General features: G+C 36.6%; 1 protein-coding gene across 1 annotated transcript; it reads left to right on the top strand.

Annotated features, from left to right (window-relative positions):
• Nucleotides 1-5,693: 5,693 nt before the first annotated feature.
• LOC128004668 (gap junction delta-2 protein-like) lies at nt 5,694-16,579 on the top strand. The gene is made up of 2 exons (XM_052592621.1): nt 5,694-6,586; nt 13,891-16,579. The coding sequence occupies exons 1-2, from the start codon at nt 6,516-6,518 to the stop codon at nt 14,717-14,719; spliced, it is 900 nt and encodes a 299-aa protein (XP_052448581.1). The 5' UTR covers nt 5,694-6,515; the 3' UTR covers nt 14,720-16,579.
• The last annotated feature ends 9,910 nt before the right edge of the window (nt 16,580-26,489 follow it).

Raw genomic sequence — 26,489 nt, 5'->3', positions numbered from 1 at the left:
ACTCTTTGTGAATCTCCCCCACATTTTTGAATGGGTTTTGTTTCACAATCCTCTCCAGGAACATTTGAAATATATCAGTCTGTGTGTAATGAATGAATATAATACACAAGTTCCACTTTTGGAATGGAATTAGTGAAATAAATAAACTAATTATATGACCAGCACCTGTACTTACGGTAGGAAATTTACAAAATATCTTCATGGAACATGAACATGATACTTAATATCCTAATGATTTTTGGAATAGAAGAAAAATTAATCATTTTGACCGATATATTTTTGGCTAATGCTACAAATATACTCAAGACTGCTTAAGACTGGTTTTGTGGTCCAGGTTCACATAGTCTTCCTAATTTCCTAAACAGATGTTTATGAGTTTTATGAATATTAGCACATCTTATATTATATTAGCACACATCTTGTTTGAAACATCATTCATGTGAACTTAGTGTCGTGTAATTTTTAATTAAAATGTATATAAATATATATAATTATAAATGTACTTGACCAAACAAAAAGTACACATACATAACTGTAGAGAAGTTTATTATTTTGTGATATGAATATGATGTTTTGAGTTTCTGCCCAACATTTCTCTTATACACCATTAAAATGATATAATATCTACGGCTTTAGTTCACAAATAAGGCAAACAGCAATCCAGTCTAATCCTCCACCCACACTCGTCGCCTGTGTGCTCTGAAAGGTCAGCCAGGTATCACAGCAAGGTGAGACTCAGTGTGAAAACCAGTTACAGCCCATATGTCCTCATCTCCTCACATAACACTTTTTTCCATCTCCACAGTTCTGGAACAGGTTTTTTCCAAATCCTCTGAGGTGGCTTTTAAGAGCATTTACATACTATTTATGCTTCTGAGGCATATCCCTACCCAGTCACATTCTAAACTGACACTGTCTCTGGAAAAGCTTGTTGTTGGGCAGCATGATAATGAGGCAGCTATTAACATCATAATTTCTATTCAACACAAAATTTAAATTGGAGTATGCACTAACTTGAATACAGAAACTGAATGGCATGGTTGCTGAGCTGACAGTCCACTGTATGTATGGATGGATTCAAATCCATTCTCCGTAAAATGATGGCACAATTAGACAGTATTTAGGGAGGTGATAGCATAATGACATGGACCAGGGCCACTAAGACAGAGGCTAGAGAGCTGATGGCAAGAGATGAGAACTGGCTCCTTGTGCCCTTGAGCCAAACACTTTGCTCTGTTATTCCATGGAAGGGACTGTCCCTGCAATTAGTGCACTGTAAGTAGCTTTGGATTAAAAGCATCTGCTAAATGGCAAAGATAACCCCCCCCCCACCCCCAGCAGCATTCATGTTGGTTTCTATATGGCCCACCAGTACTCATATTTTAAAAACACAAAGCTTTGTTCTTAGTCTCAGAGATAAAACCTGGGGTTGCAGAGGCTCAATTGTGGACTGTGTCCTAGTTTGCAGACAGAGTAAGCTATTCTCAAATTACTATACCTATGTAATTACTACAGTTTTGGGGCAAATTAGTGTTTTATGATTGCTAATCTAAACATAGTATAAAGAACAAAGCTTTTCACCTGTGTGTGTCCAAATTTCTATGTTCCACAGCATGATAAACTAACACCTTCTATTAGATTGACCTTGAGGAAGAGCACGGCTCACGAGCCTTTATACCCTGAATTTCCATGAAAATATGTATTTACAGCAGAGTTATTAACTAAAACTAAAACCAGAAAAAAACATTCTTTTAAATAAATTAAACGTCAACTGATATAAAAGACAAAAATATAAAAAAAATTACTAAAACTTTAAATAAAATTGTATCTATAATTGTATCTCACTGATACTAAAATAACACTAGCGAATAGCAATTAGTCATTGTCATGTCTCTTTTTAAAGTTAATCTGATGGGATGTAATGAATATCAATTAGATTTCAATAATGCTAATATTGTATGGTTACATACACAAGTAACAGAAACAATTCATTAGAATCATTAAATTTCTTTATGTGAAATCAACTTTGTTAATGGAATTTAGTATTCTAGCCTGACGTAATCATCATGACATTCTCAAGAGATTGCCTTCGGCTAAAATGATTCAGGACATGATTAAATACAAGTGATATTATTAATACTATAAAATAATAAAAATCTCATCATGATGTTCTTCCCCTTTTAGTGTTCTGCACATGGGTCCACTTCCTTCCAACCCCGTTTCTGCAAATGGCCTGATTTGGTACCCCAGCAGAGTAAAGTTGCCCTATATTTAACTTCAGATCACTGTAACCTCTGTGGTAGGCTATAGGTAAATCGCATTTGCAGTTACCAAAAAAGTAAACATATAGACTTGCACATGCTTACTCAGTGTACAACCCAATTGATCCTGCTTTTAGATTGTGTTTCTGTGACCCTTAAAAAATCCCTATATGTAATATAATTAGTACAATGGCTATGGGAAAACAACTGCAGTCCGAACATGTGTCTGTCAATCTCAGTAACTTAAGAAATGACTGTGTTGTAAAATGTAAAATATATATTTTTTAATTTCAAATCCATTAACTTATGGAACAGTACAGAAGATTGTCAGTGTCTGCAGAGGCGCAGGTCATAAGGAGCGATGCTCGTGGATAAAGCATGTGATGCGAGTGACCAGAGTTCAAATTTGCCTTTTGCTGAACCCTGTCTTCTTTCTTTTTTCATTATATATCACATCGGATGATATCTACACTAAGTGAAAGTAGATGCTATTTACACTAAATGAAAACAGTGATATATTCTATTTACACTGTGACAACAGCAGCATTTTTAGCTATGTGCTATTACAAACAAGTGAAAATAGCGATTCTAGTTAAGCTTTGTAAAAGTAGCAGATCATTGCAATAATTGTAAACAGGAATTATAAGTTATTTATACTTATAAGCAGCGCATTTTTTTCCATAATTTAATGAGTTTATTCTTAAAATCTTTTTTCAACATTTTTTCTAAAAAATTAACAAGTTTTTTTCTTGAAACACGACACTCAACATTTTATTACAACATTTTTTATTATTATTATTATTTTTTTACATTTACAAGTTTAATCTCGCATTATAATGACTTTAATCTCGAGATGTTTTAAAACCTTCTGCTAAGATGCAGCTGTCATTTTCATTAAAACAAACACAATATATTGTGAAATACGGAACATAACATTACTTGGACTCAAACAAGCACATTAGACTCATTTTAGATAAATGACATGCCATTGTTGAGTGCTAATGATATAAAGGTACTGTTTCCAGAGAGCCCTGTGAGTGTTTGCTGCAACTTTGGAACATTCCCAGCATAAAATTTAGAGCATCCTTGAAAATTCCCAGCAGATAAGTGGCCTCTACTTCTATGCTCAACTGTATGTATTTAATGAGATCTAAAAATGGACAGAACGCAGTGAAACTACTCACCAGAAACACATACACAACTGTTCAAAAGTTTGGGGATGGTAAAAAAGTAATACTATGAAATATTATTACAATTTCAATTTACTGTTCTGTTTTTAATATTCTATGCTGATTAAGTGCTCGAGAAACATTTCTTATAATTATCAATAATGGAAACTGGTGCTGTATATTTTTTGTGTAAACTGGGAAACAGGATTGTTTTTTAGATGACTATATAATAGATAGATAGATAGATAGATAGATAGATAGATAGATAGATAGATAGATAGATAGATAGTTATGAATCCACATTGAATACCCCCATGTAATTTTATGTTTTTTGATCATATGTGAGTTGTAGGTCACAGAAGACACAACTGTGCCTCTTGTCTTCAAGCAAACAGCCGCCCAATACTTGACAGCCCATAATTTTCCAAACTGTAGTCCTGACAGGTGGACCATGAAGAAATCCCTCTCTCCTCCATCTCCACACCATTAACATCTTGAGTGTTCATGCATGTGTGCATTATGAGAGTAAAAACACCAGACATATCCAAAGTCAGCGTGTCTCTGTGTCCTTACCCATAATGCACCCCCCACCCCTTCACAATGACATCGCTGCTCTGTGATTAACTATTTCATTTCGTAGTCACTCAGGAAGTGAGAGTGCGAGAAAGGTTAATGGTTACTTGCTTATGTGGATAGTGAACTCTTTTCATCTCTCTGTGCAGTACAAGACTAATGTAATTATACACAATATTACCATGACACCGACACACCAGACACACAGACACACACACACACACACACACACACACACACACTCATGCCTGCACACAGTTGAGCTGTATCAGTCATCATACAGCAGCTACAGAGACCCATACAAATACACATGAATGTAAATTACAGTTCAAGTAGTTGTTCTTTCAAAATGATCGGACATCCATACTTTAAATGTTGTTTGAATAATTTTCTTTCCTATTTCCTTCTTCACACCCCTAGTCTCTGAGTCACATGGTGGAGGTGAAATGAGGGAATGTGCAAGAGGAGGGAAGGGGGAGGGAATCAACCCGAAATATTAATCAAACAAATGCAGCACTCAGAATCATATGGCCACAGTGATGGACAGTGAGAGGAAAAAAAAAGAAAAGAAAGAGATATGGGAGATATAAGAAAACTAAATGAATGAAATATAAGTGCCAACCTTGGAATGGATAATATCTGTATTTAGAAAAGGCTGCCCCCCCCCCCAAATAATATAACATAATATCTGTGACTTTTACACTGTAAAAAGTGATACCCTGCAATTTTAACTAATAATATATGGTAAAATACATCATAGGGTCAGTGTTTTTAACCAGTCAGTGTTTTGATCAATTACCTGGTTTGACCAATCTTCATTGAACTCATTCACAGTTACTATACTACTGGCAGATGAGGTAAATAATTATAATTAAATATAATCAATTGTATTTATTTATATACATTGAGCTAATTTTCTACAACCATGTAAAGCTGCGGGTACAAGATGCTAAAACAGCTCTTGGATCAGCGAGGACAGGGCATCTAGACACAGTTTGTGTTATTCTTATGCATCTTATGCATTTGCCGACCTGTCATAAGTAGCCTGGCTACGTGACTGGTTTATTGAAATGCTCTATTCTGACTGGTGGTCAATCTCAACAAATTGGTCAGATATTTCTTAAAATGAAGTGTCATCTATGCCAAAACTGTATATATGAACCGCTCTTCCAGGTAACTGAAAAGGTGCTATGTTCATGTATCCTGTATCACATCAGCTTTTTTATTTCCTACAAAAATGTAATTGCCACCATTTTTTCATCTCTTCTTTTGACTGTAGTCAATTACGTTAGAGGACCTTTTGTTAATATTGTTGCATTGTTTATCTTGTTGTTCACCAAATTGTTTTGTATACTTTAATGTACTTAAGACAACATACTACATAACAAATAATATTTTCAACTGAAATCATTTCTGCAGAAATGCCATAAAAAAAATTTCTGCATTTATTCCAAAGAGGTGTGTGGCACACACTGAGAATCAGATATAGATGACCGAATACATGCACAAGGTTAACACCTGTTTTGCTTCTGCGGCTCAAGTAAAACAGTCAGCAGTGCAGAGGAGAAAGAGTGAAAGAAGAGGGGAGGGGAGATGAGAGCAGGTCTGGGATAGAGGGAGGGAGGGTGGGTGGCATGCTTACGGTATGTGAAAGAGGGAAAGAGAGAGAGAGAGAGAGAGAGAGGAGGAGGAGCAGAGGGAAAGGTATCATCAGCAGCAGCAGCAGTGCAGCATAAAGGCAAAAAGAACGGAGAAGGTGTGGTGAGAGAGCAAGAGAGAGAGTCAGAGAGAGAAGAGAGGCTGAGGTTTGAAGAAGACTGAAGCCTTTGCCACATACAAGATCACAAGCTCATCACTCAACTGGACATAACCTTGACCATCCTCGTCTACTGCTGGTGCTGCCACTGCCACAAACTAAAGCCAATACTGTGTGTATGTGTGTGTGAGGGTGCTCTCAGGCATTGCTATGAGATTCAGAGAGCCGCATCATTATCCGTGTGTTCTTGCATGCGTGTTCCTTTAGCGTTCTGCTCAACTAATGGGAAAGAGAGCCTGCAGTGACCGTCAAGTGAGTGAGTGTGTGTGAGCTTGAGTTCAGTGCGCACGTGGAGGAAAGGGTTGAAAAAGCTTAGATCGGTGTAGAGAGTGTGCATCTGTAGCACAGGGTACAATGCAGGAGCAAGCAGAGCGTCCTACACCCTGAGAGAGATAAAACAGTGAAGGTAGACAGTGTGTGTGTGTGAGACTGAGAGATGCAGTCTCTGTGCCTCAGCATCATCAGATTTTCTGCTGCAGATGCTACACTAGCTCATCTCCGCACTAGAGCGCTACCGTGACACACACACACACACACACACACACGCTCAGACGCACACAGCTGCGGCTTTCAAGAGAAGCCCCAAGAACCCCATCAAAGATCAACAGAGGGACACTGGAAGAGTTGCCGAGGGCAGAGGTTGTGACAGCTCAGGCTGAAGGTCAGAGGAGGAGTGAGAGCCATAAGCGCGGCATCATGGGCGAGTGGACTATATTGGAGAGATTGCTGGAGGCTGCGGTGCAGCAGCACTCTACTATGATCGGCAGGTAAGAGAGCAATACACACACAGTGCAATACACACACACCTCACACAAGGACTGTTCCTGTGTATGAGTGGGGAGTGTGCAATCGAATATATTTAAATCTATAAATCTTTTATGCAGCTTGGATGCAATTGCAATTAGCTACATTTTAAAATATATTAACATTTAAAACATATTCATAATATTGCTGTTTTACTGTATTTTTGATCAATTAAATCCATTCTTGGAGAGCATAAGATACTTTACAAATCATTTTTAAAAATATGTTCTTGGTCATTTTAGAACTGGATAAATTACACGTTGTCTCTCTTTTTAATGCAAAAGAAATTGTGAGCAATCAATAGGCTGCATTATGGGCTTTAAAGACTGGGACCCAGAGATTTACTATTAATAGAGAGATTATAAATATGGCTGCTGAAAATGAATAGTTGATATAAAGCATATTGACAACATCAGGTAACTGATTACACTCACATTAATACATAAATACACACCATGTGTGTCATGAACGCATGTTCTGATTGGGAGCTGCACATTTGTGTATGTGTGTGTGTCAAACTTGAGTAAGCACTACTCTCTGCTGTGCTCATTAACCTTAACTGCAGGTAGCCCCACATCAAGGGTACGTCCTTCTCCCATGTCTGTGAGAGGTTGTGTGTGTGCGTTGTGGCACAGGGTGTGTGTGTGTGTGTGTGCGTTTGCAGGATGCTTAAGTTTGTGCATTTCATTTCTTTACAGACATACTGAAAACAGCATTCTAAGTGATGGTTCTGATAAAAAAGAAAAAAAATGTGTTCCCATAATCAATAAAAACACAAGTATATATAAACAGACACTTTCCACACTGCAATGACAATTCATTGTCAACATCTCATTGTCAGCAACTATTCAGTTATTTTATGTATTAACTTTTATTTGTCAGTTAATTAATAATTTTAGGAGGGAATTTTTATAGCTTGAGTCAAATTTAGTGCTTCCCTACTGCTTTTTGATCAAACATGCTTCGCAAGAGAAGTGTTTTTTCATCTAATGAATCTTCAGCCTGTAAATGAATACGGATTTCTCCTTAACTGATGTAATAAACTTCCATCAGTCCAGCACTGCTTAAACAAGCAGTCAATCAGTTAACATACATCGATCTGACACATAATAGGAAGCAGACTTGCCATCGTTTCATGAATCCTTAATGTGGGGTTGTCTGGGGTTTGCTAACTATTTCATACATAATGTAACACTATATGAGGGAAATGCACACATCCATTTGTTATTCTACCATAGTAGGAACTTTCCATTGATTCTGTTGTTCCTAGAAGTAGCTAATGTAATGTCACTTAAAGACACCTTTTTGCATGTTAAAAATGTAACAAATACATTATTTAGTGGGTTTATTAAGTTGTTTTCATGGTGGAGACTATTGGCTCTTTTTGAAGAGGAAGATGATTTCAGTTCTTACTATACACTTAGAGACATTTGATCCACACAATGACAATCAGACCCACATACACATATAGACTGATGCAAAGATACACAAAATAACTGATTTTTCTACTTATTTTTTTGTTTTGGAATTTGCAGGGCAGTGTTGCATTGTTGAAAATGTGTCTGTTAATGTATGTGAGGTAATCATCGTGCTCTTCTCTCTGTTCCTTTGAGGTCTGATCAAGCACTTGAGGATGGAATGATAGGAAGAGAATGAATAAATGAATGAACAGATGAATAAAGCCTCTACTATCATTCATCAGCTGTTGCAATCCCTCCCTCCCTCAGAACACACGTAGAGACAAACACACACTGCAGCCCAGCCACTTTCAGTCCAGAGTATTGAAACACACACACACACACACACACACACACACACTCACAGTCTCTGTTCTCTTCCTCGCTGGGAGAGGGTCTAAATGGTTCAGAGCAGTTTGATCTGTCTTTACAAAAATGATCCTAACAAAAGTACATGCAAACACACTGTGGCTGTATGTGCTCGCTGGCAGTTGAAAGCTGATCTGTTATAGTTTCAACCAGTCAATATTTTTTCTGCCATTGTTTTGAATGGTCACATCACTGTAATCTATACCCTTCTCCATTTAATATTTGATCTGCACAACATATGGGTTTGCAGAACAAACACACACAGACACTCATGAATACAACAAGTCCCTATAACTACTGATATTCTTTCACATATTGAATATAGAAAGAATCATCATTCTAACTCTCTTTCATAATCTCTTGCAACACACACACACACACACACACACACACCTACTGTGCAAATGCAAATGATTAATAGCGACACCTGTGAGACGGGAGCAGAGAGAGTAATGTGCTCATATTTCACTCAATCTTTATTGCACTGCTAGAGAGGGAAAGTGCAATAAACAAGCCACATATTCAATTCAATGCAAATATCCATATAGCACGTTTTCCAATAAATATTTTTCAAAGCAGATTTACAGAAAATTCTTGTTTAAGTGTTACAATCGGAGCTGTGTTTTTTTGTTGTGTCTCGTGGGTTTCACAATAATGGACATTAAATGTCGACATATGCGTAAAGCGATTGAAAGAACGGAAAGGAGGATTGAGAAACTCCAATGACAACTGACACTGCTACATTTGCTCTTTTACATTTGCATTATCGCTGTTCATCATACTTGTGAAATAAGTTGTCACAATGTTAACAGTATTTAAAGGGCTTTTTAAATTATGGCTTGTGAGGACGTTTTCGAACGCATCTGGCCTATCAAAAATGTCTCAATGACCCTGCTCCGGTGTATAGGAGCTAATTTGGTTCTCGAAAAAGACAGTCAGGTAGCCTACCAAAACCGCGCGGTGAAAAAACGCCCCAAAGTGGGTAGTTACACAGTTCGATACTATGAAAAGATTCCTGCGGTGCGAAAGGCCCTATTACATCTCAACCTTACATCTACTTTTTTCTTTTCTTCTTTTATAAATTCACACAGGATGTAGGGCATTACTAGTCCTTTCTTGTTTGAAGTAGGAAGTCTTTATTGACACAGAGAAGTAGAAAGAGAGCGAGTGAGTTAGTGGAAGAGGTAGAGAGCATGTGAGGTAAATCTCTAGAGTCATAGTCATTTTCAAACACATATCTGTCCCAGTGTCCTCGTTTTCCATGTTTGAATAAGTGTGTGCGTGTGTGTGTGTGTTTTGGGGTTTATTTAGCTATCCTTAGGAGACAAGTGTGTCTACAGCAGTTATTTAAATATGTTAAAACCTCTCTTTGAGGACGCCCTCATTTGGAGAATCATATCATAATGTTTTTTAATCCTAAAAATGGCAAAAATAAATAAATAAATATAACAACAACAACAATAACAACAAAACAGCAACTAAAAACAGATAGTGTTTTGGGGGTTAGAATCATTATAATTAGCTTTTTTATAAAAACAAAAGTGGTCTGTGATGTCCTGGTTTTGCTAGCAGTAAACATCCACATCAAAGCATAGGTTCTTCACTGACATATTAGGTGCTTCTGTGGAAAGGCAGAGGGGCACCAGGACACATGACACAGGTCAGGTCAGCTGTACAAAATGAGATGAGACGGTCAGATATAAATAGATTTAATTGCTTTCTTACCAGATACCTTTCTTTATTTGAAGAACAAGTGTGTTTTGATGTGGGGAACGACGGAAGATGGAGAGATACAGAGAATGTGAGTTGAAAATCTCCGAAAAGCTCTCAAAGTTCATGAATAATTGATATAGCCTGCGAAAAGATGCCGTTAGTTCAAGTAATCTTTCCTTATTCTTTCTGATATATAAAAATAAATACAACACTGTTGGAGCATTACTCTGCCCCCCAAAATTGTGTGTTTGTAGTGTGTGGGTGTGTATACTTATAACTGGGAAATAGAAAACCAGAATTAAGTATTTTTTAGTAGTTTTCCAGTACAAATATCTAAACTTTCTAAAATAAATACACATTTACTTAAACCTAAACCAAAACAGAAGACAAATTAACACATTTTCCTCCATTGGCAGATATTTTTTTCTTATTTTAAGCTTAAACACTTAATTTTGATATGTTTTTAAATGATTGGGCTTGATTTAAGAATGGTTTATTAAATAAAAAAAAGTAAGAAAATCAAAAGAAATTTGAGAAACACATCTACATAAAAATATAATGTTTTTAAAAATATAACTGAGTTTAGAGACAACAAAAGCACAGAGAGCTTGACATTCTTATATCCAAACATGGAGAGAGTCAGATTACTGTACACATTTCCACCTGTTTGCTCTCTCTCTCTCTTCTCTCTCTCTCTCTCTCTCTCACACACACACACACACACACACACACACACACACACACACAAAGCCCCAACATCACACATGCTCCATTCACTGTAAATTACACTGCTGCAAACTGAGACGCTAAACACAGTGTGTGTGTTGCTGCACACACAGCAGGTGTTTTAAAAGGACTCCTTCAGTATGTTTTATTTCCTGAATCTGCGGTTTCTCGGTACTTGCTCCCAGTCGTCTCTCTCCATCTGTCGCTCCATATCTGTCTATTTGTCTCATTGCTCCTCTAGTCTGCCTCTGCCCATCTGTCTGTCTCCTTTTGCCTCCTCCCTTTTCTTGTCATCTTCAAGCTCTTTCTCTCTCTCTTTTTAGTTCACCTTGAGATGTCTCTCTTTCTCAGTCCCTATGTGCTTTTCATCATCCCCAATTTCCACACTCTTGATATGTAGGTTTATTCCTTCCTGTGCCCTTGGTACGCCCACTTGCTCTTTTTCTCTCTCATTCCAGGCTCTACTCTTTCTTCTCTTTCCCAATATTCCATCAATCATTTCTCCTTCCTTATTGCTCTCTCTCTCTCTCTCTCTCTCTCTCTCTCTGGTAGAGTGCAGAGTGCTGAGTGGTTCACTATGTGGTTGCTATAGTAACGGCAGCAGGGAGTGGGGGATGTGCTTCTAATTTAAAGACCAACCAGGGCCTTTGGCCATTGATACAGCGCAAAGAGCTAATGTTAGTTGTTTTTTTTTTCATATCCTATGGTAATTATTATTAAGTGTTATATAAAGGTTACACTGTAATAACCAAGAAACATCTCTTGCTGTTATACTACAATAAAGTACAGTAGAGTTTGAGCAAGAGTCATAACTGTCCTACTTAGCGCAGTGCAAATATTCACCATATGTCCATCAAAACAAGTGCTGATCATCCTAGAGAGCAATGAGCTAACATTAGCTTCTGATTCAGAGTGCAAATTATATCCCATTATTCTTTTGGCATTCATTTTCTCTATAGCAATTAATACAATTTCTTTCTTTAATGAAGAATTCTATGTCATGAACCCAGTGCCGAATGAATCACAACATTGGAAACCTCGTTTGGAAGAAAAAGAATGAGAAGAGAAAAGGGATAAAAGGCTGTGCACTTAAATACTTTCTTTCTTTCTTTTTGAGGCAATAAACTATGTGTCACTTGAAGCATTGAAAAAAACATCATTAATTACTCACGTTTCATTAAATTAACTTTTAGAATACAATATGCAAAAATATCAAAACAGCTCTATTTCTGCATTGACTGCCCATCACTTCCCTGATATTGTATAAACAGTTGCTAAAGTCACTCTGAAAATTCATCAGAAATGCCTTCATCACTTCAGCTTTCATGAAGTCTGGGAGGGGGAACTGTTCTTGTGGCTCTCCACATGGGGTTATTTCAAAATATTAATGTATACTGGGTTTTAAATCAAACAAATGAACATAGGTGAACTTAAAAAAAGGACCTTCAAAAAAATTAAAAAATCTTACTGACCCTAAACTGTTGAATATTATAGTGTGTGTGTATATCCTACATTTTAAAATGCCAGCTGAATCACAACAAAATAAAAATAAAATAGAATAATTGTTTCATTATTTACTGCCACACCGCCAAGGCTGTTGCTCATTGTTTCTACAAATTTATGCAAATTTCCTGTCTTTCCATATTTGAATGCCAATATGTTAAGTCAGAAGGACAGTCTCTGTAGAGAAACCTAAGGTCAAGAGCTGTGGTCAAGGGCACTAGTTATATTTTAAGCATTTCTTCATACAACCTTTTCGTTACCAACCCAGATCTTAAGCTAAGCTACTCCACCCAATATGCTAAAAATAAGCAGAGGGACTTGGACTGAGGGCAATATGAATCATTCTTTAAGGATGAACAGAAATTTAGTAGCCTAACAAGGTCAAAAGTAACTGAATTAATTACTTTATGATTACAAGTTTCATACAATAAAGTGAAATGAAATGAAAAATACTATATACTGTATATGTACTATATAGCTCACACTATGTGTGTGCGTGTGTGTGTGTGTGTGTGAGAGAGAGAGAGAGAGAGAGAGAGAGAGAGAATGTGATCATGCATCAAGACCAGCCTGCAATAAAATAACATCATTGCTGGTTCTACGGCAAGGTTACTGTGAGTGAAGGACGGTCTTAGCACAACAGTGTGTGTGGATCTGTGTGTGTGTCGATGTGTGTGAGAAACAGAGATAGACAGACTGAGGAAGATGTGTGTATGCTCAGGCTGCATCTGTTGAGAGAGAAAGTGTGTGTGAGGCAGAAGGGTGGAGATGTTTCGCTCTAAATGGCACACTCATGTGCGTCCCATGTGTAAAGCTTCAAGGTGTTCTCATCAAGACACGCATATTGTGACACTATCTGTCACTATGATCAGATGTGTCTGAGTCTGTGCTAGTTTCTGGATTTCCTTATGTGTATCTTTCTTAATTTAATTGCCCATTGTGTACAGATTTGGGTTTGCAATTTCACAAAGAACTGATGAGAGAGCAGAGATAGGGACAGGATACACATATACAGACAGTCATCATCAACACAAATTCTGGACCTAGACTACTTAAATACTAAAAAAGGTAGTTCTAGATTATTATAGTTTTATTTTACAATATAACATTAAGATTACATGTAAATAAGGTTTACTGTCATAAAATCAATAGCCCCGCCTACAAATTCACATCATTGGTTGAACCAAATTCAGGCTGGTCAAAATGAAAAATTTTTTTTAAAAAACAAATGACAAATTTAAGCTTAAAATAAGTAGCAGATCATACAGAAATGTTAAATTCCTGCTTTATTTCCACTTCTTACAGTAATTAATCACTATTTTGTTGTGTTTTGCACAAGTGTCTGCATTTGTAAAATAGAGGTAGTTAGAAATGCAATATAGCTGTTCTGCTGAATGAAAAATAAAATCTTATCTTTTTTTTTTGTTCCCCTCTTGAATCCCATCTTTATCTCTACCTTCCCATGATTCTTTCTGTCTCTTCTTTTCCCTACCCCAAAGGATCCTGCTGACAGTGGTGGTGATATTCCGGATCCTGATCGTGGGTATAGTGGGAGAAAAGGTGTATGAGGATGAACAGATTATGTTTATATGTAACACACTGCAACCGGGTTGCAACCAGGCCTGCTATGATAAAGCCTTCCCCATATCCCATATCCGTTACTGGGTTTTCCAGATCATCTTGGTGTGTACACCCAGCCTCTGTTTTATCACTTACTCAGTGCACCAGTCTGCCAAGCACAAAGATCTCAGTTACACCCTCCTGCACGGCCCGTACATCAACCACGGACACGGGCCGAGCCGCAAGCTCCGCAACATCAACGGCATCCTGGTGCACCCAGAAAGCAAAGATGAGCGCGACTGTCTGGATTTGAAAGACATTCCAAACATTCCGCCAGGGGCCACATACTCCAAAAGTGCCAAGATGCGTCAGCAGGAGGGCATCTCCCGTTTCTATGTCATACAAGTGGTGTTCCGGAATGTTCTGGAAATCGGCTTTCTTGCCGGTCAGTACTTTCTGTATGGATTCAATGTTCCCGCCATGTTTGAGTGTGACCGCTACCCTTGCGTGAAGGAGGTTGAATGCTACGTGTCACGTCCCACGGAGAAGACAGTTTTCCTGGTGTTCATGTTCGCAGTTAGTGGGCTCTGTGTGGTACTAAATTTGGCTGAGGTCAACCATCTGGGCTGGCGGAAGATTAAGACGGCCATCCGTGGCGTCCAGGCTCGCAGAAAGTCCATTTGTGAGATCCGGAAAAAGGATGTGTCCCACATTTCCTCAGTGCCCAACCTGGGCCGCACCCAGTCTAGCGAATCAGCCTATGTCTGACAGCGAATAGGGGAGGGGCTTAGACGAGGTTGGGAGTGGCTGATGAGGCGACGGCCACGCCCTGTGCTGCAGACTTGACACTGCGTATTTTCTGCATAGTTTGGACAAGTGAGAGAGGGGTAGGGTGAAAACAAAAAAAAGCAAACAGATGAGGGAGGACTGGAGTAAATCAGATTTGGCCTTCTAAACCTCATTGAGAATAAAACTGCTTTTTCAGACTTTAATGGTGAGCGCTGGGGAACAGAATGGGACTCATACTTATAGGGATAGTTCACCCAAAAATTTAAATTTTATGTTTATCTGCTTAACCCCAGGGCATCCAAGATGTAGATGACTTTGTTTCTTCAGAATGAATTCTTCTAAATTCATTACAGCCAGCCATCTCTCAAATGGATCATTGACACTCTTATCTATAATCTCAATTAGGAGTGTCATGATTCATTTGAGAGATGGCTGGCAGTAATGAACTTATAAGTCTGTGATCCTCCATAAAGCAAGAAGAAGAAGACACATCACGCACCAGCTGTTAAGAATGCGCTCAGGCCAGTTCGGATATTGGGTGAATTGAGGTAAAAAACGATATAAATAATGTTAAATTTCTTGCACAGGCCGATCATTTTGTGCCACAGGGTTTAATTTGGTTTTGTTTGCGTTTGTTTTTTTGACTTTCAAAGCCGTGAATCCCATTCACTTCCATCATATGACTGACAGATTGCAAACAAAAATCTTTGTTTGTGTTCTGAAGAAGTTCTGAAGAAACAAAGTGACATACATCTTGGATGCCCTGGGGGTAAGCAGATAAACATCAAATTTTCATTTGTGGGTGAACTATCCCTTTAATAGACAAAAACATATACACCACACACACTCACACACATATTCATATTCCTGAGCCTCGCTTAACAACAATAGTCTTCCAACCGAAAAAGAGACATTTAAGGAAAAAAAACTGATTTGAGTTGCTTGATGTCAAAAGAGATTGAAAGATGGAGGGATAAAGCTAGATAGCAGCTCAGTATGTGACTCAGAAACATTGTAAAATATGAAAAATGTTCTCCAGGGTCAATGCTGAGACATCCTTCATATTTTGAACAACCAGAAAGAGAAAAAAAGGAGGACAAACAAAAGAGTATAAAACTGTACCTCAGCACAGACTCCTCTACGCCTCTCCCCCACTAACTCTCTTTAGTTTTCTCTGTCTCTTTCTGCATAGTTTTATAGATGTAGCTATTAAGTATACAAGGCAAGAAGAGAAAATGAACATTCATCTTATGATAAACCACCCCCACGTTTGCTGTTGGGCCATAAGAGACTGTATCCTTGTGCAAAAATCAACATTGAAAACACCACCGTCCCCAGTACAAATCCCGGAATTTTTCTGTCCCCCCATTACTGTATATATCTTAGAATATCGATATTGCAGCATCCATGTATTTCACACACCGAAGTGTAGCTTTTGCCATTATTTAAAAAGAAGTACACACTGATTGCCAAAAAGAAAAAGAAAAAATATTGTTTATCTGCATTTGTTCTGTAATGGACAGGAAAAAATGTGATTTTATACCATGGGCATTTTCAGGCTATGGCATGTTATGAAGCATCATTAGAATGGCTAGATAGTGTTAAGAGCTGTGTATAGAATCAGACTGTTTCTTTTTTGCACCCAGTATTTTTGAGGTGTATTCTGAAGCATGCGGGAGGAGATCTATAGCTCTATGGGAATGGCAGATAGAGTCTATACTGAGTAAGGCTCCAATGCAGCAATAATATATAAAGATATATATAAATTATACATAAATATATGTCATAAAAATAAATGAATAAACTATTAAAGAAATAAATGAAATATAATGGTGTGAAGATTGCCTCATCACTTCTTTCTGTGCATGCGTGTGCAGATGTGTATTTCCATCTAAGTGAACATGCTGTGCTGGAGGGTTTTTGTCCAGAATGCAATTACAGGGATGAAGGCAGTGAAGACATAAATCAAAGACTCCATCAAACCAATACACAGCACTGGATCACCTCATAGATGTCCTCTGAATGACAGAGAGAAAGTGTATGTGTGTGTTTTACCTTGACCCAGTTGGAAAAGCATTCACTTAATATCCTGACTTCCTTGGTTTCCATCCAAATGTTTGACATTTTCAGGTGAATTTCTGAAGATGTAGCTAAATAGAATGTGCAACATTATGTGTTTTTATCAACTATACAGATTACTTCAAGAAGCTTCTCAGTTGCGAGTACGAGCAGAATCACATGCCCAAATAGTCTAAATGTCATTCAAATGTTTTATTTTATTGTGATTATTTTGAGAAAATCCACCTAAGTATACAACCACACATTTTAGGAGTTTATGCACATATCAAGCTTTTACATTTAGGATTTCTTAATTCAAAATTTGCATTAAAAAATGGTTAGTGAGTGTGATGCATGAATAGCCAAATAAATTCCTGATCTTGCCTAAGACATTACCAGTAAAGTGAGAAACTGCTATATTAAGACATTAGAAATGAAATGAAAATAAGTGTAGATAAGACAATGCAATGGTTGCTAACTAATGTGGAATGAGTCAGAGCTGTTACACAAGCTAAGTATAGCTCCTATTGTCTGTGCTGCTGGCATGTCTCTTCATATGGAATATAAATGATCCTGTATTGCAACTATCTTTTATTCAGATAAGTGTTCTCTTCAAAGTTACTTCAGTTTTAAATTATATCATTAATATTGTTAAATAAATGTTTGGAAATAGGTCTTCGATCATATTTATAGTTTACGTGTATCACAAGCCATCAGAATTCAAATAAAATTCTCTGAATTTTAAAGAAAGACAAATATTCAAGCATATTCTTCAATGCAGAAGTAAGCCTATGGTGAGACATTGAGCTCATTAGCCACAATAGAGAAATAATGAGAAGAATAACAATGTGCAGTAAACTGCAAAACTGTTCATACTACAAACCAGTTTGTTCATGATAAGGATAATTAAAATAATACGGTAAGGCACGCCAATTTGCAATTTCAAGCAGCAAAATGAGCTGTTTTGTACAGCTAAAAATAGCTGGATGCAGATGAGACCATGAAGCCAGACCCATAAAAATTACAAATGGCACCCACTCTGCCTTACGGGAAGAATAAGGTGAATAGCTCTTCAGATTAACTATACACATACTTACAACAAACATGACAGTGCCTATATTTTCCCCCCTTTTCTCATATTATCTAGCACACCTGATCATTAGAGACTTTCACAAAAGGGCTTTGGTCACATTATTGCACCTGTTTATATATATATAATGGGGACTTTACATTGATTTCTGTTATTTTTATATTGAGTCAAACATTTTTTTTTCTGTTTTTCAACTCCCCCTAAATCTAACAAACTTGAAACTTTCTGTACATTTATTACTTTTGTTTAGACATTATTTATTGTGTTTATTTAAGCTGTTCTTCCTTTGGTCCCCACAATGTGTTTAGGCAAAAGCAGACACAAATACGCACAATTATTCTAACAAAACTCCTCTTTAAAAATGCTGTTTTTTAGCTGTAAAATACATCCAAATGGATCCCACTTGCAATCCCCTGAAATGTAAATAGTCAGTGAAGAAAACCTTTTACAGAAATAGTTTTCTTAGTATAAAAACAATCTGGCTTTGAGGAGAGGCCTCCTAACCGTAACATGCACTCTAGGTTAGTCCACCAATCAAGACAGGCAGCCAAAAATAGCCTCATTGTTCATTGGAGGTAGTTGACTTGTTACTTAAACCAATTAATGTTGCCTTTTCAGATTGGGTCCCTTCTTCTGAATGTTTGCTGTGATGAACACATCCTTCAGGTGATGTAGGCAGGCAAAGAAGTACAGCTCCTAGTGCAGGTGTGTGCGTTGTCGTCATCTATGTTGGAGTGATTGCAATGTATAAACTTATTCCGTTGATCAGCATCATTTCTGGACTGATCATTCACCAGCTTATTACGAGTTTAAAAGAGCGCAAGCGCCGTTTGAATTTGCACCTACAGTGAATGACATTGTGTTACAAAATAGTTACAAAAGTTAAAGCTTGTATTCAAAGTCAAAAAGAAAACACATTACAACATTTTTAATGTTTAAAAAAAAAGGATGTCAGATGTATGAATCTTCTAAATCCTGATGATGATTAGATTACTGCTCTAACACTTCATTTCTTTTTCATGAACTAGAAATTAACTTATTTTCTGCTAAGTGATCGTCTCTTAAACTTCCACTTGATTATTATTTATGTGGGTAAATCACTGAACAAATTACTGCAGCAAAATAATAGTAACAATAATAACATCTTCAACAAACAAAAAAGAGATGACCTTAGTTAAAAAATATGGGACCCCCTCCAAAATTAGATGTTATCAAGGGTTTAATCCTAATAAATAAATTTAATTCAAAGGTACATACAGTACCAGTCCGAAATTTTGACACATCACTATTTTTAATGTTTTTGAAAGAAGTATCTTGTGCTTATCAAGCCTGCATGTATTTGATCAAAAACACAGAAGAAAAAAAACAGTAATACTCAGCAAGGATGTGTTAAATTGATAAAAAGGGATAGTAAAGCTCATATTGTTATCTTTACTTTTATTATTAATTATATAATTTTTTAACAACTTTTTAATCATCAAAAAATCCTGTAAAAGGTATTACATGTTATAAAATAAATATTAAGCAGCACAACTATTTCTAACATTGATAATAAATCAGCAAATTAGAATGATTTCTAAAGGATCGTGTGACACTGAAGACAGAATAACGAATGATGAAAATTAAGATTTCGTATGCTTGATGAGCATAAGATACTTCTTTCAAAAACATTAAAAACAGTAATGTGTTCAAACTATTGACCAGTACTGTATAAGTGAAAATATACAAAGTTTAAAAGTAAATGTTGTATAAATAAAAAGAATAAAGAGGGCCTCTAAAATCTAGAACTGGCCCTGTGCCAACATTGACATCAGATTCTTTGGTGACTCATGTTCTTACTAAGAAATGCATGCTGCTGTGAGCACACAGTTGTGCTGAGGAACACTAAGAGTTTCAATAATACCAGAAACATCATTTATTTACACTACAACAGTGATACTGCAATCATTCCCTCATGTACACACCAAATGACTCAGCATTAAAAATTAACTCCTACTGAGAGAGAGAGAGAGAGAGAGAGAGAGACAGACAGTGAAGAAATATCTGTTTTTTTCCCCTGTAACTGCAAAGCAATAAAACAACAGTAAGCAGGAGAACTTGAGATGCATATGATTTTCTGATGTTTTCTAACATAAAATGCTTTATATACTTAAAGAGAGTTTATGTACACACACACACACACACACACACACACACACACATATATATATATATATATATATATATATATATATATATATACACTGTAAAAAATTTCTTGTTGTTTTTACAAAAACTTTTTCGCAGCTGTGGTTGCCAGAATAATTTTGTAAAAATACAGAAAACTGTAAACACATTTACGTCAAAAACTGTTAATTTTACAATATAAAGCTGTAATTTACAAACAAGAAAATGTGAATATAAACCAGTAAATTCAACAACACACAAAATTAAATCTGTTTTGTACCTTGAAAATACTGACAACCACCATAATAATAAAGATGGTACTGTATAAGAGAAAGCCACATGAAGTATCAAAGCTCATCACAAGTAGCTTCACCACAAGCAGAAGTATATATTAACATATAGAAGGTGCACATTTATGGAAACACAAAACACCATCATGGTAACACACGTGATACTTAAATAATGCAAAAAACTTTCATTAAGCAACAGAAGATGTAACATAAAGCTCAAATGTACATAACTGATAACAAGAACTATTTAAAAACATGATTATTTAAACAAAATACTTTCAAACGTGGAGTGTCACGCAGGGAATTCTGGGAATATCAGTTTACAGTTTTAGACTGTAAATTATACATTGATTTGTTCTTTTTTTACTTCTAAAAGCTGTATAATTAACAGAATTTTACTGTAAATTTACATTAAATGCTTTGTTAGATCTTTTACAGTTTAAAAAGATTTAAAAAGATTCAAACATTCACTGATGCTCCAGAAGGAAACAAGATGCATTAAGAGCTGGGGGGTGAAAACTTTTGGAATTTGAAGATCAAGGTAAATTTTACTTAATTTGTGTACCGGGAAACATACAAGTATCTTCTGTTGCTCACGAAGGGCAGAATGGAAAACAATTATATTTCAACAAAATAAGACAAATTTGGCCATCTTCATTGTGTTCAAAAGTTTTCTTAATGCTTCTTGTTTCCTTCTGGAGCATCAGTGAATGTTTGAATCTTTTTAAATAGTTGTGTTTGAGTCCCTCAAATGTCCTCAGTGTGAAAAGATGCATCTCAAAATCATAAAGTCACTGCTGGAAAGGGTTCAAATATGCAAAGATACTGGAAAACTGAAGAATCTGCAGGACGTTAAAGATTTTTCTGAAGAACGCTGCTCAGTTTAACTGTTCAGAACAAACAAGGGACTCATGCACAACCATCACAAAACAGAAAGACAGTCGAGGATCATCAGGTAACAGCACACAGTACTAAGAACCAAGGGTTCCCAAACTTTTGAGTAGGGTTATTTTAATAATTTCAGCATTTTTTTTGTCTTGTGGATTAAATGTTAATATCTTTTATGCACAATATCTTACTCAGGACAGTACTAAATAAAATATAACATGCATTTAGTATGATCTCTCTTATTTTTTTAAAATTACTCATATTTTCACAGATTCTGCAAGGGGTGCCCAAACTTTCGAGCCCCACTGTATATATATATATATATATATATACACATACACACACCTATATATATATATATATATATATATATATATATATATATATATATATATATATATATATATATAAACCACTGCATACGCAGTGAAAGTGACAATTAGTTTTAATAATAATATAATTATAAGAGAGTGTTTGGGGAATCATCAGTGGGAAAACAGGAATATTTTAAAATCGATCTTCCCGGTAATATTTCATTGTTATATTATTATAATTCTAATCCTAATCCTAATCCCCAAATCATGTTATCTAACTGAGGATGACATTATGAGAGACAGTTCATGGTTTTGGAGGACAAACAGAGGGAGGGACAAAGGGAAGAGAGACAGAAAGAGAGAGATGGTGAGGGCATTAAAGGAGATTAAAATACAAAGAATGAAATGAACAGAATTACAGGAAAACAGTGGCACCTGTGCCCATGGTACCGGCTAGCTATTGGTGGAGGAGAGCAGCAAATAAAGTCATGTGACCAAAGACAGAATCATCACTGGTTTTTGTTTAATTGAACATCATCAGTGAAATGAATGGGGTACAAATGAATATTAGATGACAACAACAACATCAATAATATAACACGGTTTGTTAATGATATACAATGCCTAAACATTGTTAAATCACTGAAAGAGTTTCACTTGTGTGTGAATGTAATGAAAATGATAATGTTCAGCTTTAAAGGGTAATGGAATTGACTTAAAATCCATTAATGAAAACATCAATGCAACGAGAACCAGTAAAATGAAAAATCCATATATTGAAATCAAACAGGATTTATACCAATCGAAAGGTTGTGAGTTCGAGTCCTGGGCCGGCAGGAATTGTAGGTGGGGGAAGTGCATGTACAGTTCTCTCTCCACCTTCAATACCATGACTTAGGTGTCCTTGAGCAAGGCATCGAACACCAAAACTGCTCCCCGGGCGCCGCAGCATAAATGGCTGCCCACTGCTCCGGGTGTGTGTACACGTTGTTTGTGTGTGTTCACTGCTCTGTTTGTGTGCACTTCGGATGGGTTAAATGCAGAGCACAAATTCTGAGTATGGGTCACCATACTTGGCTGAATGTCACTTCACACTTTTCACTTTTTCACTTCACTTTACTTGCACAGAAGAGTTCCCACACACACACACACACACACACACACACACATACGCCATCTTTCACATGTTTAGATACAAAATGCCTTTGAAAGAACAAATGTTAAAGATCAAAAATAATTCATTTCTAAGTGATGTGAGAAAGAAAGATGAAGGAAGAAAGGAGAAGAAAAGGGAATCACAAAGAATCACATCAGAGGAAAGCAGACCTAAGTGCTCACAGCTAATCTGCTGCGCTCCATCTCCCAGACAAAAGCGTACAGTCATGCAAATACACACAAGCGCTTAACACACTGTCACTTCAGCTTCACATGTTCAGCGCTTTAAGTTTCCTTGACCTCTCATAAATGAACCATCTCATGAATCAGATGGCTTTCCTGAATCTGAATGTGAAGTATTAACACAATACCTGTCTACACCCAAGTTACAACCTAAACTGAACTGTGCAAATGTAACAAATATTCATTCTCTGGAACAAGAACCATAGTGTGATGAATGAAAGTGTGTTTAGACTTTAACAGCAAACAGCATCAAATATTTACTGGGAGAGGGAAAGTTCTCATCCCAGCTGTACCTGAGCAGCAGAACCAGACGTTACATGACTCATGTGAATGATAAAGAGAGAGCGGGAGAGAAATCAAGTTAGAGAGAGATGATAGATAGAGACAGTAAAGATGTTCTGACATTCAGAAAGGGATCTTGAGGCTACCACATGAACCCATCAATAACACACACATAAAAGACCACATATACCGTATAAAAACCCCATGAAATCAAAACGATCTATATCATCTACATGTTAGAGTACATGACATGAACCTTTTGATAAAACCCACCCAAACCTTATCAACACAGGACAGAAAGCTGCACTTGGCATTCTTATGCGTTTCAGTTTTATATCAGTGATTCGATTTAATCTTACTTTTTTTTCTTTTAATCCACACATTTTCCCTAAATTCTTCCTATTCTCAACCATGCTTAAAACTCACACAACTTATTATTCAAGCTCTTTCCCTACATTTGTGAGACAGTGGCCTACCCACTTTATTTTTTCACTACAAAAGTAAGCTATTTCTTTTGAATATGAAAGAATGTTTTATAGAGCTAAAATAACTGGAAGCTGCTGACAACGAACGCCTTGCACATTCAGGTTACAAATGGCAGAGTCTGCTCTCAGGTTAAAAATAAGGTGGATAGAGTGGCTTAGCTGTTCAGTGCTAGATTGATTTATCAATGGTGCAGAATAACCTACACGTGGACAGGCCATCAAGATGTCCTTTTGGCAGGTGGGACTGCAAACAAACAGAAACAGAGATCGACCAAGGTCACTGCAAGGTAACATGGGGAGAGTTACTAACACGAGTTCTGTGTGCATTGATGTGATTGGTGAGGTTTTGAAGAGTGGACCAGTGAATTCTAGAGGTGTGTGAACCCTTGTTATAATCAGTGGGTCACAGAGAGTAATTTGTTTATTTTCGATTACTCTTTATTTAGCTTCTATAAAGGACTGAAGGGTACATGAAGGTTAGCATAAAAATAAGGATTTGTACCTATAGGGGATGGTTTGCAGAGATGATGTTTAAAGCATACATAGATGAGTTTCATAGCATTTATAAGAATTTCAGCTTTTACAGTACAGTACATGCACAGTTTTAATGTACATAAAGATAAATTAAAGTCTCATTAAAGTTCCACTGTGAGCAAATAAAAAAAAGACAAAATTTCCTAATAAATGCAAATACAGGGTATACAATAAATAAAAATTAATCTATTTTAATTTGTTAGAGGTTGACATGTATGGAACGGAATGGAAATGGAATAAGAATTTTTTGTTTGAATGATGTACAAGTCAACATATTTAATGTTAACAGGTATGGACAGTATTTCAAATACATGTATTTGAAATACAAAATACCATTTTGTATTTAAAAACCTTCTGAAAAAAAAAATGTATTTTGCATTTAGACATTTAATCTTAGTATTTTAGAATTTTCAAAATAAATAAAGTATCAACTTCCTTATTAAACAGCTGATTTCCTGCAGGGATGGGCAGTATTTCAAATAAATGTATTTGAAATACTACTTTGTATTCAAAAACCTTTTTGAAAAAGTCAAATGTATTTTGTATTTAAATACATTTAATCTTAGTAATTTGTTGTTTTTAGTATTTTTGGATACTTGTTGAGACAGAAAGCCTTAAATAGTTGATTGGCAAAACATATTTTATGTATTTTGAAACTACAAAAAAAGTGAATTTCTGGCAATGCTATCATAATCGCTTCATAGTCAGGTGTCCACAACAGGCCCAAATCATGCAAGGACATGCAAGATACAAAAGCTCTCAGCAAAAATATTGTGTTATCGTTGTAGACAAAATCACAGAAAACAATGACGATATTTTTCTGCCAATATCGCACACCATTAGGCATAGAAAATATGCTCATCTTGGTATCAAAACGATAGAAGTCAATGCAAAGTCCCCGCCAAATAACATGTGAATTAGCCAGCTGTATAAAAAAGCTAAGAAAGATGGCAGCGTCTCTTTGAATTATATGATGGGAGCAGTCAGGTATAACAGCAGCTGGAACATAATTACATAATGCAGCTGACCTTATCTCACTCAAATAAGTATGAGCTTCATCATCACGATCAGATATTAAAAAACAACCTACGTTTAACTGCAACTCCCCTGTACAGACTAAATATACACAGACTATGTAGAGCCTGGCTAATGCTGCTTTTATACAAACTAATATTACTGGGAGGAACATGTATGTGCTGAGTATTTGATTATACACACATCTTGATGACAAAACAATGACTGCGGTGATCCTGAACAGAGGATGGTAAACATAGTGGACTCCTCGGGTCTGGTTCAGAGTCCTCTGCAGTGCTGAGATGGACTCTGACTGTGTGGGCTGAGCTAGTTTTCCTCTGCTAAACATTCACAAGCTAGCACACCGTTTCAAGTCCAGAGGCTTTTTATGCCATAAACAAACCAAGCAGTGTAAAATATTCTTTATAAACACCATAAAATTGCAATCCAGGCAAGTGGTCCTTTTGTGCAGTCTAGATACAATTCCTTAGTTACATGGATATAATTTTACAAGTATATTGTTCTTTTGTGTGGGAATGTTGATTGTGTATAGCGCAGTGCAGCACTCCGATTTAGAGTTAATACATTACTGAGTGTGTTACTGAGATTAGGAGCCTCTTATAGTCTGTGTGTGTGTGTGTGCGTGTGTGTGCGTGTGTGTGTGTGTGTGTGTGTGTGTGTGTGTGCATCTTGAGGAATGACCAGAGAAAAGTGCAGCGGCAGCAGATCTGGTCTGCAGCTCAGCACTCACCATCAGCCCCCCGTCAAAGCTCAACCCCACCCCCAGAGAGGGATTCTCCTTCAGCTCCTTGCTTCCTTTTAAATAATCGGCATGTTCATCCTGCATGGCAAATTTGAACAGTACAGGATAATGCTGAAACACTTAAAACTGAACAAAACCCATCCAATATGGAAAAACTAAAAAAATTTAAATTCTGAAATACCAAAAGTAAAAACTAAAAGTAACCTATTATAGAAAGTTTATTGGATAATGAGTTATAGGTTTATGTATAATGCTATGCTTCAAAGTTTGTGGGATCAGTTTGGGGAGGGTGCTTTTCTATTTCAACTTGACTGACCTCACAAATGCCCTCCTGGATGAACTGGCAAAAATTCCCATAGAAACACTCCAAAATCTTGTGGAAAGCTTTCCCAGTAGAATGGCTGTTAAAGCTGCTAAGGGGGTCCAACTCCATATTACCATGTATTTAGAAGAGAAGAAGAATATGT

The sequence above is a fragment of the Carassius gibelio genome, chromosome A5 (assembly GCF_023724105.1).
Source record: "Carassius gibelio isolate Cgi1373 ecotype wild population from Czech Republic chromosome A5, carGib1.2-hapl.c, whole genome shotgun sequence".
In the NCBI taxonomy this organism is placed as follows: Eukaryota; Metazoa; Chordata; class Actinopteri; order Cypriniformes; family Cyprinidae; genus Carassius; species Carassius gibelio.
The sequence above is the reverse complement of the archived record's forward strand: the minus strand, read 5'-3'. Positions and strand labels throughout refer to the sequence as shown.